This window comes from Typopeltis vanoorti, chromosome 7 (assembly GCF_054136105.1).
Source record: "Typopeltis vanoorti isolate ZY-2024b chromosome 7, IOZ_Tvanoo_1.0, whole genome shotgun sequence".
NCBI lineage: Eukaryota > Metazoa > Arthropoda > Arachnida > Uropygi > Thelyphonidae > Typopeltis > Typopeltis vanoorti.
Genome location: NC_143555.1, coordinates 5029882 through 5044470, shown reverse-complemented (window position 1 = coordinate 5044470; position 14589 = coordinate 5029882). Strand labels below are relative to the sequence as shown.

At 38.7% G+C, this 14589-nt stretch overlaps 1 protein-coding gene across 1 annotated transcript in view; it reads left to right on the top strand.

Moving 5' to 3' along the window:
• LOC150104459 (NIF3-like protein 1) overlaps positions 1-14589 on the top strand; it is a 157289-nt gene that overhangs the window by 60128 nt on the left and 82572 nt on the right. Inside the window, exon 3 of the mRNA XM_090395556.1 lies at positions 2972-3110. Coding sequence (XP_090251682.1) covers positions 2972-3110 — 139 coding nt within the window. The remainder of the gene's footprint in view (positions 1-2971; positions 3111-14589) is intronic.

Genomic DNA, 14589 nt, shown 5'->3' with positions numbered 1-14589 from the left:
TAATATTGTATTTCTATAGTGTTCTATTTTTTCCAACATTCCCCTAATGTATGGTATGGTTATTGTATTTCTGTAATCTTTTTTATCTTTCATGGCATTATTGTTCAGGATCTTATGAACTGTTTTTAAGTCATTTTTTATAAAGGTTTTGCTAATGATTTCATTCCTTCTTTAGGTCCAGCTCATTAGAGCAAATTGTTAGGACTCTATGTTTCAGAGTGCTGATGACCCCTAGTTTTTGCATTGGATAGTGGCATGAGTCTGTGTATTTATTGACCTGTGTGTGTGTGTATAGGTTTGTGGTAGACTGTGAAGGGCATACAGCCTGAGGGAAGATATGTGACAAGTGTGTTTAGAAAAGGAATAGAGTTATTGTTTTCAATCTCAATGGTAAATCATTTGTATTGTTTGTTTTAGGTGACTCAGGAGTGTATTTAATGTTTCACAGCCATTGGGCAAAATGGCATATATATATTGTCAACATATCTGAATACACTTTGGGCTTTAGACTTGCTGAATCAAGAGCTCATTGCTCAAAGTCTTCCATGTAAAAGTTAGCTGTGTGTGTGTGTGGGGGGGGGAGTCCATGGCTGTACCTTCTTTTTTCAGGTAGAAATTATTTTGCCTAATGTGAAATATCCAAAGCAAAGTGTGCGGCAAAGAAGATGTAATATCAGACTAAAATTTGTTTAATCTTCCTGCACATTTATTCTTTATAGATTTTGAAAAAAGCTTTTGATTCTCTATATCAAAAGCCATCCCAACAAATTCTGTCTGATTATAAAAAAACTGCATATGAAACTCAACAGCCAGTATAAAGCTAGAACACGAGAGAAAGGAATTTGTTACTGGGAGAGAAGTAAGGCAAGGAGATCCTATATCACTCAAATTGCTTTCTGCTACATTAGAAGTTTTTAAGAACATCTCAGGGGAAAACTATGGAATTAGCATCAATGGGAAAAAATCTCAATCACTTCTGTTTTGCAGGCGGCATTGTTCTCTTAGCAAAAATTAAGGAAGGAATTCAGGAAATGCTAAATGACCTTGATAGAGAAACACAGATTAGTTTATAACTTGTTTCCTTTATTCAGCAGAACTGCTTTCCCTTCATTTCACTCCCTTGAGACCTTATAAAAGCTGAGACTTAAATTAAATGGCTTAGTTAAAAGAACTTGTACATTCTTGTAATCATAGGCTGGCATCCCATTCAGCTATATTCACATTAAAATTTTGCTAAGCATCTCTAATTCTTGTCCTTCTATTTTCACATCAATCACTGTCAAACCTGGCACTACAATATCTCAACCTAGATGATACAAAGGGATCTTGCAAGTGATCATTTGTAAGCTACCTAAATTTCTTACCATTAGCATTTATTTAAGGTAACCTTTCATAGTAATTTTTCCTTGCACTCACATAACAAAAGAACTCTTTCAGATTTGTGGTATGCTGTGAATGTGGGATGGCCATTGTAAGTATGAGCAGTTGTAAGTAATTTATGTCATAAATCAAGTACTAGCAGTATTCTTAAAAGGGTTTAATGCATACAAAGATCTTTATCACTGAATGCATGTCATGGATAAAAAATTACACGTTACTCCATAGGAAATTGTATGTGGTATGATGAATATGAAAAATATTATGCATTAAAGTATTTTTCCTTAACTGATTTTTCATAAACCAAAGGAAAAATCTACAGAAAAAAGAAAAGAGGGTGTTCAATATGCATAAATGGCTAGGTGCAGTAGATCTTAAATTGTACCACTGTTCATTCCTGAAAGAATAGGTGAAACATTCAAAAGGATTTATGAAAAAAACAAAAAAATCTAAAATAAAGAGTTAGTAAAAATAGTCCAATTTTGATGCAAAGAATATTATCAACACATCATCAGCTTTCATGACATCAATTGACTTATCACTCTAGGTCTTATTCTCACATATAAAGCTTATCAAACTGTGAGTTAAACTTGTTCAGTTATCACCCTCTCAAGCAGTGCATTCCACTTACCAAACACTCATGCAAAAAACCTGCTCACAACAGTCTTATACAGCATCCACAGTGGCATATTTTTCTAGAAATGTGTCTTTCACATTAATCTGGTAACAACCCTTTATTAACTTATATGTTTCAATCATATAATCCTTCCACCTATGCAGATTGCATTGCCTCAATCTCTCTTCATACCCAACATTCTGTAAACCACCATAGTCATTTGTCTCGGAATCCTTTTCAAGGTGTATAATCATTTCCTTGACGATATGGTTACCAGCTCTGGCATAGTAATCCGTATATGCCCTGATCATGGCTTTATATAATGGAACCCTAACCTCCATACTTTTACATTTTGTTGTCCTCTGATCATTGCTATAATAAGTTGTGATGTGTGTGTACAATTTCAGCATTATCTTCCTTAAATTTTAGGCTCTTGTCTGCCATCACAACATAGGTTGTGATAGCTGTACAATTTTAGCATTATGCTCCCAGAATTTTAGGTTTTTGTCTACATCACCTCCCAGATTGCTTATCTCCTCCACCTTCTTCATGATAATCCCACCAGTTGTATACTTGGCATCCCATGCTTGCTTTCCAAACTTTAAAACCTTTTAGCAATATTGAACTGGTAGCCCTATCCCACTCACTTTGCCTTAAACCAGTCCATTCAAATTTTCCTGGTATCTGCTCAACTCCTCAGCGTTCTCCCAACTTTGTATCATCTGCAAAGGAAATGCATATCACCATTTAAACTTCTCCCAACATCATTAACATACAAGTTAAATAGCAGTAGCCCAAAAACAGATCCACTAATCCAAAGATGTACTCATGCTATTTATAGAAACTTAACACTTTGTCATTAATTGTATTATTCACTTGGTTTACATTGTTTTAATTTAGTAAAATGTCCATAATTGATGATTACAACTTCTTCAATAAAATCATAGTTCTAATGTAAAACTTCTTTTTGTTATATAGATATCTCTTCATCATCTCCTGTTATTCAGAGTATGACCATGAAGGATACTTTTACACATTGTATTGATGCTATCCTACTGGCTGATGTTATGCTAGAACCATTGAGACAGCTTCCAGACACATCTATTACTGTTCTCTTGTAGGTGACAGTTTATTTTTTAAAACTAAACAAAAGGTAAACATCATTTCATAAATTCAAAACAGAAATCTACATTTTGCTGTAAATAACAATTTTTGTCAAGTTAGATAAAATATGCAGCAAAAAATTCTAAGGTTATTGAAGAAGAGCCTAAATGCTTCTATTTGGCAATCTAAAAATAATTGAAATAGGGGATATATAAATCCATACTTATTTCATTAGCCAAACAACGACTGCAACTTAGAATGTTTTGAAATAAATGTTTTGGAAAATGTTGATCTGGTGGGACATTACCAGTTATTTGCTGATATGCTAAATTTGGGAGAGTGATAAGGAACAGAATCCTATGAGTTGGCTTCAACAGATTGAACATATCTCATCTCATTTTCATTTTACCCTCTTTTATCTTGCGGTGTCGAGGGTTTATTAATCATCAGACTTCAAACCGTTCACAGGATAAGGTGGTCAGCCCTACGCCCCGGTGTATCATATGTCCTGTAGTGTTGAGTTCTCAAGGCTGGTTTGCCTGCTTTGCGGGATGAAAAACCCCAGGATAAACTGGGGGAAAAACCCTACTGTCCACGCCCAAGACCGGCTAACTTGGCTATGGCTGAGGAAGATTCTTCAGCTCCTCATATCACCGACGGGAATCGCACCTAGGACACTCCTTCCCCAGGCATATGGTTGCAAAGCACACAGCCACTAGGCTAACCATTGAAGATATGGGCAAATAAAAGTGAAAGTCACTTCATTGTTGCCTGTATAGTTGTGTATTGCAGGCAGCATAATAATAAAAATTTGCTGCAAGTACTTCAACGAATCTAGAGATTTTGGGATTATAGTGGACAGAGAGTTAAAGGAAGGGTCATGTTGCTAAAGTGGTTGAGTCACTGCATTGTTTAAGGGAGCATTACCTCCTTAAAACTTATTCTCCTTTATTAGGCTCTGATAAAATCACATGTGGTCTACATATCTATGCAGATATGGTCCTAGGTTCTGAGGAGATGCAATGTAAAGATTCAGCAGTGGGTAACAAAGTGATAACTGGCCTGTGCAAATTGTGCATGAGGAGAGATTGAGGGAGATGTTGTCTTCAATGTTTGAGGAATAGTCAGAGGAGAAGCAATATGACAGAAAAGAAACAAATTAATAAGGAGGGTCTTACAGTATAATTATAAGAGATCTTCTAATGTATGGCAGGTGGGAGTAGACCTCAGAGTTATCATTGGAAGCTGAATCAGTCTCCTTCAGAAGCCTGCATAATAATAACTGAGTGTTACCTCATCCAGGGAGTCTCCTGTAATGTTTACAGGTATTTTATATTATTATTATTATTATTATTTCGGGAGACCCAAACTAGCAAAACAATATCTGTCATATCTCTTCTTGAATTCATTTACAGACGAAGAGCTCACAACTAAGTCAGGCAATGAATTCCACTCATTCACCACCCTCCAGGCAAAAAACCTTGTTCTGACACCTTTGTTAACCACACTCTTCTTTAATTTCCAGAGATGACCTCTTGTTCTTCCATCACTATCACACAGCTGAAACATTTCCCCTGCATCAATCCTATAAAAATCTTTTAGTAATTTGAATGTTTCTATCATATCCCCTCTTCTTCGTCTATCAACCAATCTCTGCAATCCACAAGCTCTCAATCTATCAATGTAGGGAGCATTTTTTATATCACTCACCAACTTGGTCACTCTTCTCTGAACCCTCTCCACAGCCTCCTCATCTCCAAGGAATCCGGGTGACCAGACCTGAGCACAGTAATCCAAATGTGGAAGTATCAATGCTTTATAAAGGGGAATAATAACCTCTTTATCTCTGGATGTCAGTGTGTTCCTCAACAACCAAGTAATCCTATGTGCAATCTTGGACACCTTAGCAATGTGTCCTCTGAACTTCATCTCCCTATCTACCAATACCCCTAAGTCCCTAGCCTCATCAATCTCTTGGAGTACCTTTCCATCGATGTAGTACACAGCTGGTAATCTTTTAATCCCAAAATGCATGACTTTACACTTTTCCACATTGAACTGACATCCATTTTCTTTTGCCCATTTTACCAGCTTATTTAAATCCTCCTGCAAACTTTCAACATCAGCTTGATTTTTTATTGCACTACACAACTTTGCATCATCAGCAAACAACTGAATATCTCCCTTTAAGCCGTTTCCTATATCATTTATATACAAATTAAACAACATTGGCCCAAGCACAGAGCCCTGAGGCACACCACTGGTCACCTGCCTTATTCTGGACTCGGCTCCTCCATACACCACCTTATGGTATCTCTCCCTGAGCCATTCTCCTATCCATATCACCAATTTAATATCCATTCCCATCTGCTCCAATTTGCGTAACAGTGTTCTATGGGGTATCCTGTCAAAAGCCTTAGCAAAATCCAGAAGTACCACTGTGTAGCCAGTTCCTTTGTCCAACTCAGATGTTATTCTATTATGAATAGTTAATAGATTGCTAAGGCAGGATCTACCTTTAACAAAACCATGTTGGCCTCTATAGAGTATCATATCCTGATCCACCCATTCTTGAATTTTGTCTTTAACCAACTTTTCCAATACTTTTACCACTACTCCTGAGATGGTGATTGGTCTGTAATTCAATACCGCAGTTTTAGAGCCACCCTTATGCAAAGGAACCACTTTGCCTAACTTCCACTCCCTAGGGACCATACCAGAGTTCAAACTTGAATTAAATATCCAGGTAAGAGGGGTTGACAATTCATTTGCACATTCACGCAACACATGAGCTGATATTCCATCTAAGCCTACCGCAGTGTTTGCATTTAAGTTTTGCAATATATTTAATACCTCTGATTCTTTAGCTTCAATTCTCACATTAGGTATTGCTATAGGTATAGAGATATCCTCACTTGGGTGATAGACTTTTGAAAAGTGATCACTCAGTAACTCGACTATTACATCTGATTTTGTCACCTCAATACCATCAGCACCCACTAAGGTTATCCTTCCGAAGTCATTCTTCCTCTTACTTGCCACATAGCGGAAGAACTCTTTGGGATTACCCTTGATCCTTGTCGCACTGATTAGATCGTCGGCTTGTCGAGAGCTCCTGAAAAGATTAGTATTATTTTGTGTTAACATTAGATATTTTACTAGAATTTTAAGTAGTATTGTTTGCTTTTGTTTCTTGGTGTGTCTGTACAATTTTTGCGTGTTTTCTGTTATTTTAATTATTATTTTTAAGAAAAGATAGCGCACACATGGCACCGATAAAGAAAAAAATGGCGGCCAGATCGCCATGTTTGTTTAAGAGTTTTGATTAAACGAATTTATGCAATGTGCTGTCTGTGAGATGTATGCCTTGCGAAGAGCGGTGGGAGTCTGGTTAGAAAGTGATAGTGGAGTTAATATGTGTAAAAAGTGTAAAGAGAATGAGGACTTCAAGCGTGTTTCGTGTGTCGAGAGCGATATCGTGAACGATAGTCAGAATGTAGAAAATGGCGGTGTGCTAGAGAATTGCGTGGTAGTGCCAGATAGGTGTGAGAGCGTCGCCGAAAATGTAATTGAAGGTAGAAACACAGAAAGAATGGATGATTTGATCGATAATGAAAATGGTGAGATAAATGCGAGTAGCGAAATTGCCCGTTTGAATGGTGCCATACACAGAGCTAAAAGACAACTGGAGCGTATGGAAAAATGTGTGTTGAACGTACCGACAAATAACCGGCGGAAGTCTGTGACGGCAAATAATAGAATGTTTGCAAACGTCAATAAAATGAAGGAGCGAGTGCTGTATGGGGATTCGCTATTAAGAGGCGTAATAATTGAGAGTTTAACGAAGTCGTACCAGCCGGGTGCGATCATAAAGGACGTCAGCGAATCTATTCGACTGCAAAAACAGAGGGTGAAAGAGATGATAATCGTGGCAGGAACGAATGATTTGAAACAGGACAAAATGGAAATGATAGAGGATGTGAGGGAGTTGTTTGAGGTAGCAAAAGAGAAGAGTGAGAGAGTTAGGATGGTGAGTATCTTACCGCGGTATGACAGTGAAGTGTTTAGAAGGAGGGCCATAATTGCCAATGACTTTATGCGTGGGTTATGCATGGAGAGTGGTGTGGAATTTGTGGATGTGTGGAATGAGTTCGATGGGCGAAAGGACTTATATAAGATGGATGGATTGCATTTGAATGGAGTTGGTGTACGGAGACTTGAAAGAGTGTTGATGAATGATGTGGAAGTGGATGTACAGACTCAGGGAAACTAGATTTATTAAGAGGGGGGGGGAGTAGATATGCTGACTTTAGGGGGGCAGTTAAGTGTACGAATGAGTATATTATGCCCGAGCGAGTACGACGGACAACAAATCAGAATGGGATAGTTAGTATAAGGCATCAAAGTAAGGATGGGACAAATGGGCTTCTGCGATTCATGTACACTAATGCCAGGAGTATTAGGAACAACAAGGAAGAGTTTTTGGCCATGGTTGGCACTTCCAGGCCAGAGGTTGTCGGTATTAGTGAAACATGGCTGACAGAAGATGATAAAGCTAGTGGGATTGAATGCGACGGGTATAGCGTGTTCAGGAGTGACAGGGTGAATAAAAAGGGGGGAGGAGTGTTATTGATGATAGCTGATGATCTTCAGCCAAGGAGTATAGAAGTTGAACTGCATGATGGGGAAAAAAGCACATTTGAGGCTGTTTGGTGTGAGATACAATCCAGCAGAACAAAATATACAATTGGGTGCTGCTATAGACCGGGTGATGGAGTGGATGGTGGGGATAGTATGCATAAGCAAATAGAAGAAATGAGTGGAAGGAGGGTAATCATTATGGGTGATTTCAATTATGGTAACATTGACTGGAAAGAGGAGAGGGCACATGGGAGGAAGGAATTGGATTTTATGCGGTTATTAAGGGACAACTATCTAACGCAACATGTATTGGAAAATACCAGGGGGCAGAGAGTGCTGGACCTAGTAATTGCAACCGAGAATGTGGCTGTAATGAACATGACCATGTTGCCACCAATTGGTGAGAGTGACCATAAAGTCATGACTTGGGAGGTGGCTAAAGGAGTCGAATTTACAATTAAGACAGGGTACATGTGGAATTACCGGGCTGGTAAGTATGACAAGCTTAGGTGTGTGCTTGGCTCAATGCCATGGCATGTAAAACTGCAAGGGCTGGATGTTGATAGTGCATGGGAGGTGGTTAAGAACTGTTTGCAGGAGGCAATGGTTGACTGTATACCAAGAGTCCGAATAATAAATCAATTAGGGGTTAAATGGATGAATAACACTATTAAGCTTGAGCTGCAAAAAAAGAAACAATTGTGGAGGAAATTTAAGGAGAAGGGTGACCATCAGGCGCAGGAACAGTATAAAGCTCAGGCCAGGATGGTAACAAGGGTGGGAAGAAAAGCAAAAGCAGATTACGAAAGGAAATTGGCCACGCAGGCTAAAGAGAATCCCAAACAGTTTTTTCAATATGTTGCAAGTAAAAGGAAAAATGCTCATGGTAGAATGATCTTAAAAAATGCTGAGGGTAGGGAGGTAACCGATATTGTGGAATTACAGTCGATATTGTGGAATAACTGAGCGAGCACTTTGCAAGAGTATATCTTCCAGGTGGTGACTTTGCAGGAATGGAAGAACCAACAGCTTATACTGGAATTGTGATGAATGAAGTAGAGGTAACTAGTCTATTACAGAACCTCAATGTCAATACATCTGTGGGATTGGACAGTATACCAGCTCGTGTCGTACGTGAAGCGGCCAAAGAATTGTCAGTGCCCTTGACCATTTTGTTTAATTTGAGCCTCAGGACTGGGTCAGTCCCAAGGGGGTGGAAAGAGGGGAAAATAGTTCCACTGCACAAAGGTGGTTCCAAGGCTGCTGTTGAAAATTACCGGCCAATCAGCATAACAGGAATCATTATCAAGGTCTTAGAGAAAATAGTCAAGAGGAAAATACAAGATTGGATAGAAGAAAATGGGATACTGTATCGGGGACAGCATGGTTTTGTGAAGGGTAGATCATGCCTCAGTAACTTGCTCACGTATTATAACACAGTGACGGCTGAACTGGATAAGGGTAATAGGTTTACGGTGATTCTACTGGACCTTGCCAAGGCCTTTGACAGGATACCACATGGAATTCTAATCAGTAAATTGGGGCATATGGGGATGGACATAGGGTTGGTGAGATGGATAGGAGGGTGGTTGACAGAGAGATATCAGAGAGTGGTTTACTCAGGAGTAGAGTCCACAAGACGGCCTGTGACTAGTGGTGTGCCACAAGGATCTGTTCTTGGACCACTGCTGTTTAATTTGTTCATAAATGATATAGGAAAGGATCTGAGAGGAACAGTTCATTTGTTTGCGGATGATGCGAAGTTGGGTAGGGCAATAGTGAATGCTGATGACGTCAAAATTTTGCAGGATGATTTGGATAGATTGGAGGTCTGCGCTAAGGAGAATGGATGTCAGTTTAATGTGGCAAAATGTAAGGTTATGCATTTTGGGGTGAAAAGATTGGCGGCAGTTTACTGCATTGGTGGAACCGTGCTCCAGGAAATTGATGAGGCACGAGATTTAGGAGTGTTGGTAGATAAGGAATTGAAATTTAGGGGACACATTGCAAAAGTGGCCAAATCAGGAATGATTTGGTCACTCAAATCACTTGGTTGCTGAAGAATACGTTGACAAGCAGGTTATTGTTCCTCTGTATCGAGCCTTGATAAGACCCCATCTAGACTACTGTGCTCAGATTTGGTCACCTAGGTTTCTTCTTGATGGGGAGGAGGTGGAGAGGATCCAGAGGCGAGTGACCAAGATGATAGCAGGTCTGTGGAATGAACCGTATGAGAACAGGTTGAGGATTTGTGGGTTGCAAAAATTGGTTGATAGGCGGAGGAGGGGAGATATGATTGAGACATTCAAATTACTGAAGGGTTTCTATAAAATTAATTCAGAAGATATTTTTGAGAACAGGGCTGGTTGTGGGAGGACTAGGGGACATCCATGGAAACTGGGCAAAAGTGTGGTTAGTAAAGGTGTTAGAGCTGGGTTCTTTACTTTTAGAGTGGTGAATGAGTGGAATGCGCTCCCAGAGTCTGTGGTGGATGCTGTGACAGTGAATGAGTTTAAGGCAAGGTATGATAGATACTGTATGAATGTCAAATAGTTGTGATGAATGTGATTTGGGGCCTCCCTCAATGAGTCTAATGACTCCCTGGAGTTGCCCGTAATAATAGTAATAATAGTAATCTCTTTGGCTAAGGTCTTCTCATAATCTGATTTAGCTTTTCTTACTATGCTGGTAACCTTCCTAGCTTGAGCCTTGTACTGCTCATGGGTGTCCTGATCGCCTTTCTCCTTGTAAATTCTCCATAACATTTTCTTTTTTTGCAGTTCAAGCTTGATACTACTGCTCATCCATCTAATGCCTGCCTTGTTTGACCTCCTGACCATGGGGACACAATCTGATATTGCTTTCTTCAGATACCCGCTGATTTTATCCCAAGCACTGCTAACATCTTTCCCTTGCAATATGTTCTGCCATGGGATGGCTGCAAGCTCACTCCGAAGCTTGTTATAATTGCCTAACCTGTAGTTCCGTACATACCCCTTCTTAATAGAAAAATCCACAGATTTTGCAACCTCCCAAGTCAATACCACATGATCGCTTTCACCAACTAGAGGTAACGAGGACACCTTACTTTTGCACATAACCTCAGAACCAATAACCAGGTCCAACACTCTCACACCACGTGTCCCTTCAGTTACGTGCTGTTTCAAGTAATTATCTCGTAGAAGATGTATGAACTCCATTTCCTTTTTGCTACGTGATATTTCCTCCTTCCAATTGATATCACCATAATTAAAATCCCCCATAATAATCACTAAGCCTTCACTCATTGCACTAAGTTGCTGATGCATGAATTCAATATCTCCCCCCGTACTCCCTGGCCTATAGCAGCATCCAACTGTATATTTGGTTGCATTGGTCACTATTTCGCACCAGACTGCCTCAAATGAACTCTCATTCACATGTCTATCATCATGATATACTACTTTCTTTGGCTGCAACACATCAGCTATCATCAACAGTACTCCTCCTCCTGTTCTATCTTCTCTATCCTCCCTGAAAATACTGTACCCATCACATTCAATTCCAGTGACCACATCTTCTGCTGACTGCCAAGTTTCACTAATGCCTACAACTTTTGGTGAGATTTCACTGACTAATGCCAAAAATTCTTCTCTCTTATTTCGAATGCTTCTAGCATTGGTATACAAAAATTGCAGATTCCCTCTAGATCTTGTACCGGCTTTAGAACTGAAATATAAGTCACTAACTACCGTAGTCCTATGCCGATTTTTATCCCCTCTCTTCTGCAATTTATTCTGCCTATAAGGATCAATAGATACACAATCAGTGCTAAAGTTTCTCTCTCTTACACTCAACCTTTTCAATATTAGTTTCCCTGCCCAATAACTTCAACCTGTTCAGAAAACAATAACTTCTTCAATCGCTTATGTCCTTCCATGTTAAGATGCAGTCCATCTCTAGCATACAACTGCCTTTTTCCTTCAAACACACTCCAAACATCAACAAACTCCAGACCTCTTTTTCTGCACATTCTTGCAATCATATCATTCATTATCATTGCTCGTCTACTTAACTCGTAATTGTCAAAACGAGGCAGCACACACACTATTCTCCCATTGACACTTTTCCTCTTCACAATATCTAATAATGTTCTTAAATCTTTTCCTACCCGATTTATACTACCTCTCAGGTCATTCGTACCCACCATAACTATCATCTTGTCTGCTTCATGCCCTCTCTTTATTGCTAAAGCCACTCTTTCTATTGTCCCATCAGCCAAGCACTCCTCATGCATACCACTCTCCATACCCTTAATCATAGAATCACCATATATTTTAGCACTCTTAACTTCATTCAAGTCCACACTCATGGACTCATTCTCTACACTATTCAGCATGACTCTCCCAGCTTCATTACTCAACTCTCTATTACTTACCCCCCCACTCTCACTACATCTTTCTTCTAGGCCACTTGTGGTTTTATTATGTTGACTCCCAATCACTCCCATACTATTTATTACTAAATCATTCACCAAAGACTCACCCATATGTAATCCTGTTCTAGTTACTTCAGCTAAAGTAATCTCTATAGTCCTAATTTCTCTGTTTAACACATTAAACTCAGCTTTACTTCCAGTATCTCCTTACCGATCACTTCCACTTCCTCATGAAGAAGATGAAGGTCATTTTTCATTTTCATAAAAGTTTTTCCAAACATTAGCATCCAGTTTTCTTATCATTTTCTTCAATATTCTTCCAAGTAATACTAAGTTTCGGATGCTTTTATTACTTGCTGACTCATAGGCTAGATTAGAGATGTAGCAATCAGTGATAAAAACTACACTAATATTCTCATTAATATCTTGACATATTGCAGATGCTCTGGTACATTGTCTAGTAATATGATTAGTTTTAATGTAATCTTTCCCTTATCATAATATCTCCCATTTATTGAAATAAGTAAATTCTTAAAGTAATCCACAAAAAAAAGCACTTGGAATGACTTCCATTGGACAAACAAGTTTGTTATTGAGAAAGCACTTTAAACCAGCTATAGTATTCAACACTAAATACAAGGCTAATCTTCTTGAATGGCAGGCAGTCTCAAGTAGAGTGATGTGGGCAAATATCAGAATGGGGAACTGGACAATGAGACTTATTTGTGCCAATGGTCCCACAGAAGGTTCTACTAAGGTAGAAGTGGAGGAATTTTTTCATGCTTTAGTAAAAGCAACTGGCACAATGAGAAAGGAAAAGTTGGTCTTTCTTGGGGATCTAAATAGCAGAGTGGGAAATGATTATCAGACATACAAAAATATTTTGGGAAAATTTGGAGAAAAGAACAAAGCTAATAATAATAGCAAATAGCTGTTGGATTTCTGCTCAGGATACGGACTCGTTATTACTAACACCATGTTCCAACATAAAAATGTGAATAAATTCACATGGAGAGAAGAGGCAAGGGAATAAGAAAAGTCTCATTGACTATGTTATTGTTGATAGTGATGTTTTCTCCCTGGTGCAGAACACCAGAGTGTACAGAGGATTTGATATTGGAAGTGATCACTATTTAGTCTTGAGCAGGATAAAATTGAATTTCGTATTGAAAAGAATAACATGTAAGAAAGTTTTAAAGCGAATAAAAGTTGAGCAATTCTCAGATGTAAACTGTAGACTAAAATACACAAAGATTATTGAAGAAAAAATGAAAGAGTTTGAGAACAGCAACCAAACCTTGGAGATTCAGTGGCAAGCCTTGAAGAAAACACTGACTGATTCAGCCAGAGAGGCATGTGGCGAAGTTGTCTGCAAGGATAGAAACATCAGAACTCCATGGTGGACACAGGAAGTTAAAGAGGCAGTGAAGGAAAAGAAGAAAGCATATCAAAAGTTCCTGGAAATAAGTCAGCTTGTTCTCTTAGAGAATACAGAGACAAATGTAAGAAAGCTAAACACTGTGTAAAACTAGCTAAACAAAAGTCATGGAAAGACTTTGGCAAGAACATAGAAAATAAATATCAAGAAGGTGGTAAGATATTTTGGAGGTTGTTGAAGAAGCTTAGGAATGGAGGAAACAGTGTTGTAAAAGGAGTTAGAGATGATAAAGGTAACATGAAAATGGGAGAAAAAGATATCCTTGAAGTGTGGAGTAATTACTTCAAAAAATTGCTAAATGAAACAAGCAGTGATAGCACAGTGGTAAAAAACACTCAACAGGCATACAGTCAGGAATACAAATCCATACTTGAAGTAGAAAAAGTCATCAAAGGCCTGAAATGTGGAAAGGCAGCAGGAGTAGATGATATCGGCCAAAAATGCTGAAGTATGGTGGTATAAAAGTCTTACAGTGGCTGCACTGCATAGTTCAGAAAGCTTTGACAGAGGGACGAATGCCCGATGATTGGAGCAGAGCTCTCATAGTACCCATATATATAAAAACGGAAATAAAACTGAATGTGAGAATTACAGAGGCATTTCATTACTGAGTGTTCCTGGTAAGATATATACAAGTATACTTGAGAAACGGTTGAGAAGAATTGTGGAAGAAAAGCTTGGTGAAGAACAAACTGGATTCAGGCGAAATAGTGGCTGTCAAGATCAGATTTTTAGTTTACGACAAATAGTTGAGAAAGCATGGGAATATAACAAAGGTCTATACTTAAGTTTTGTCGATCTGGAAAAGGCATATGATAAGGTGCCAGGAGAGAAGCTATTCAATACACTACAGTTATATGGTGTCAATGGGACATTATATCAAGCAATACTTAGTCTTTATTTAAGTTGTAAGTCAGCAGTTAGAATTGAAGTACAGGAAGAAGGTTTAATGTTAAATCTGGCATTTGACAAGGGTGTACATTATTCCCTCTGTTA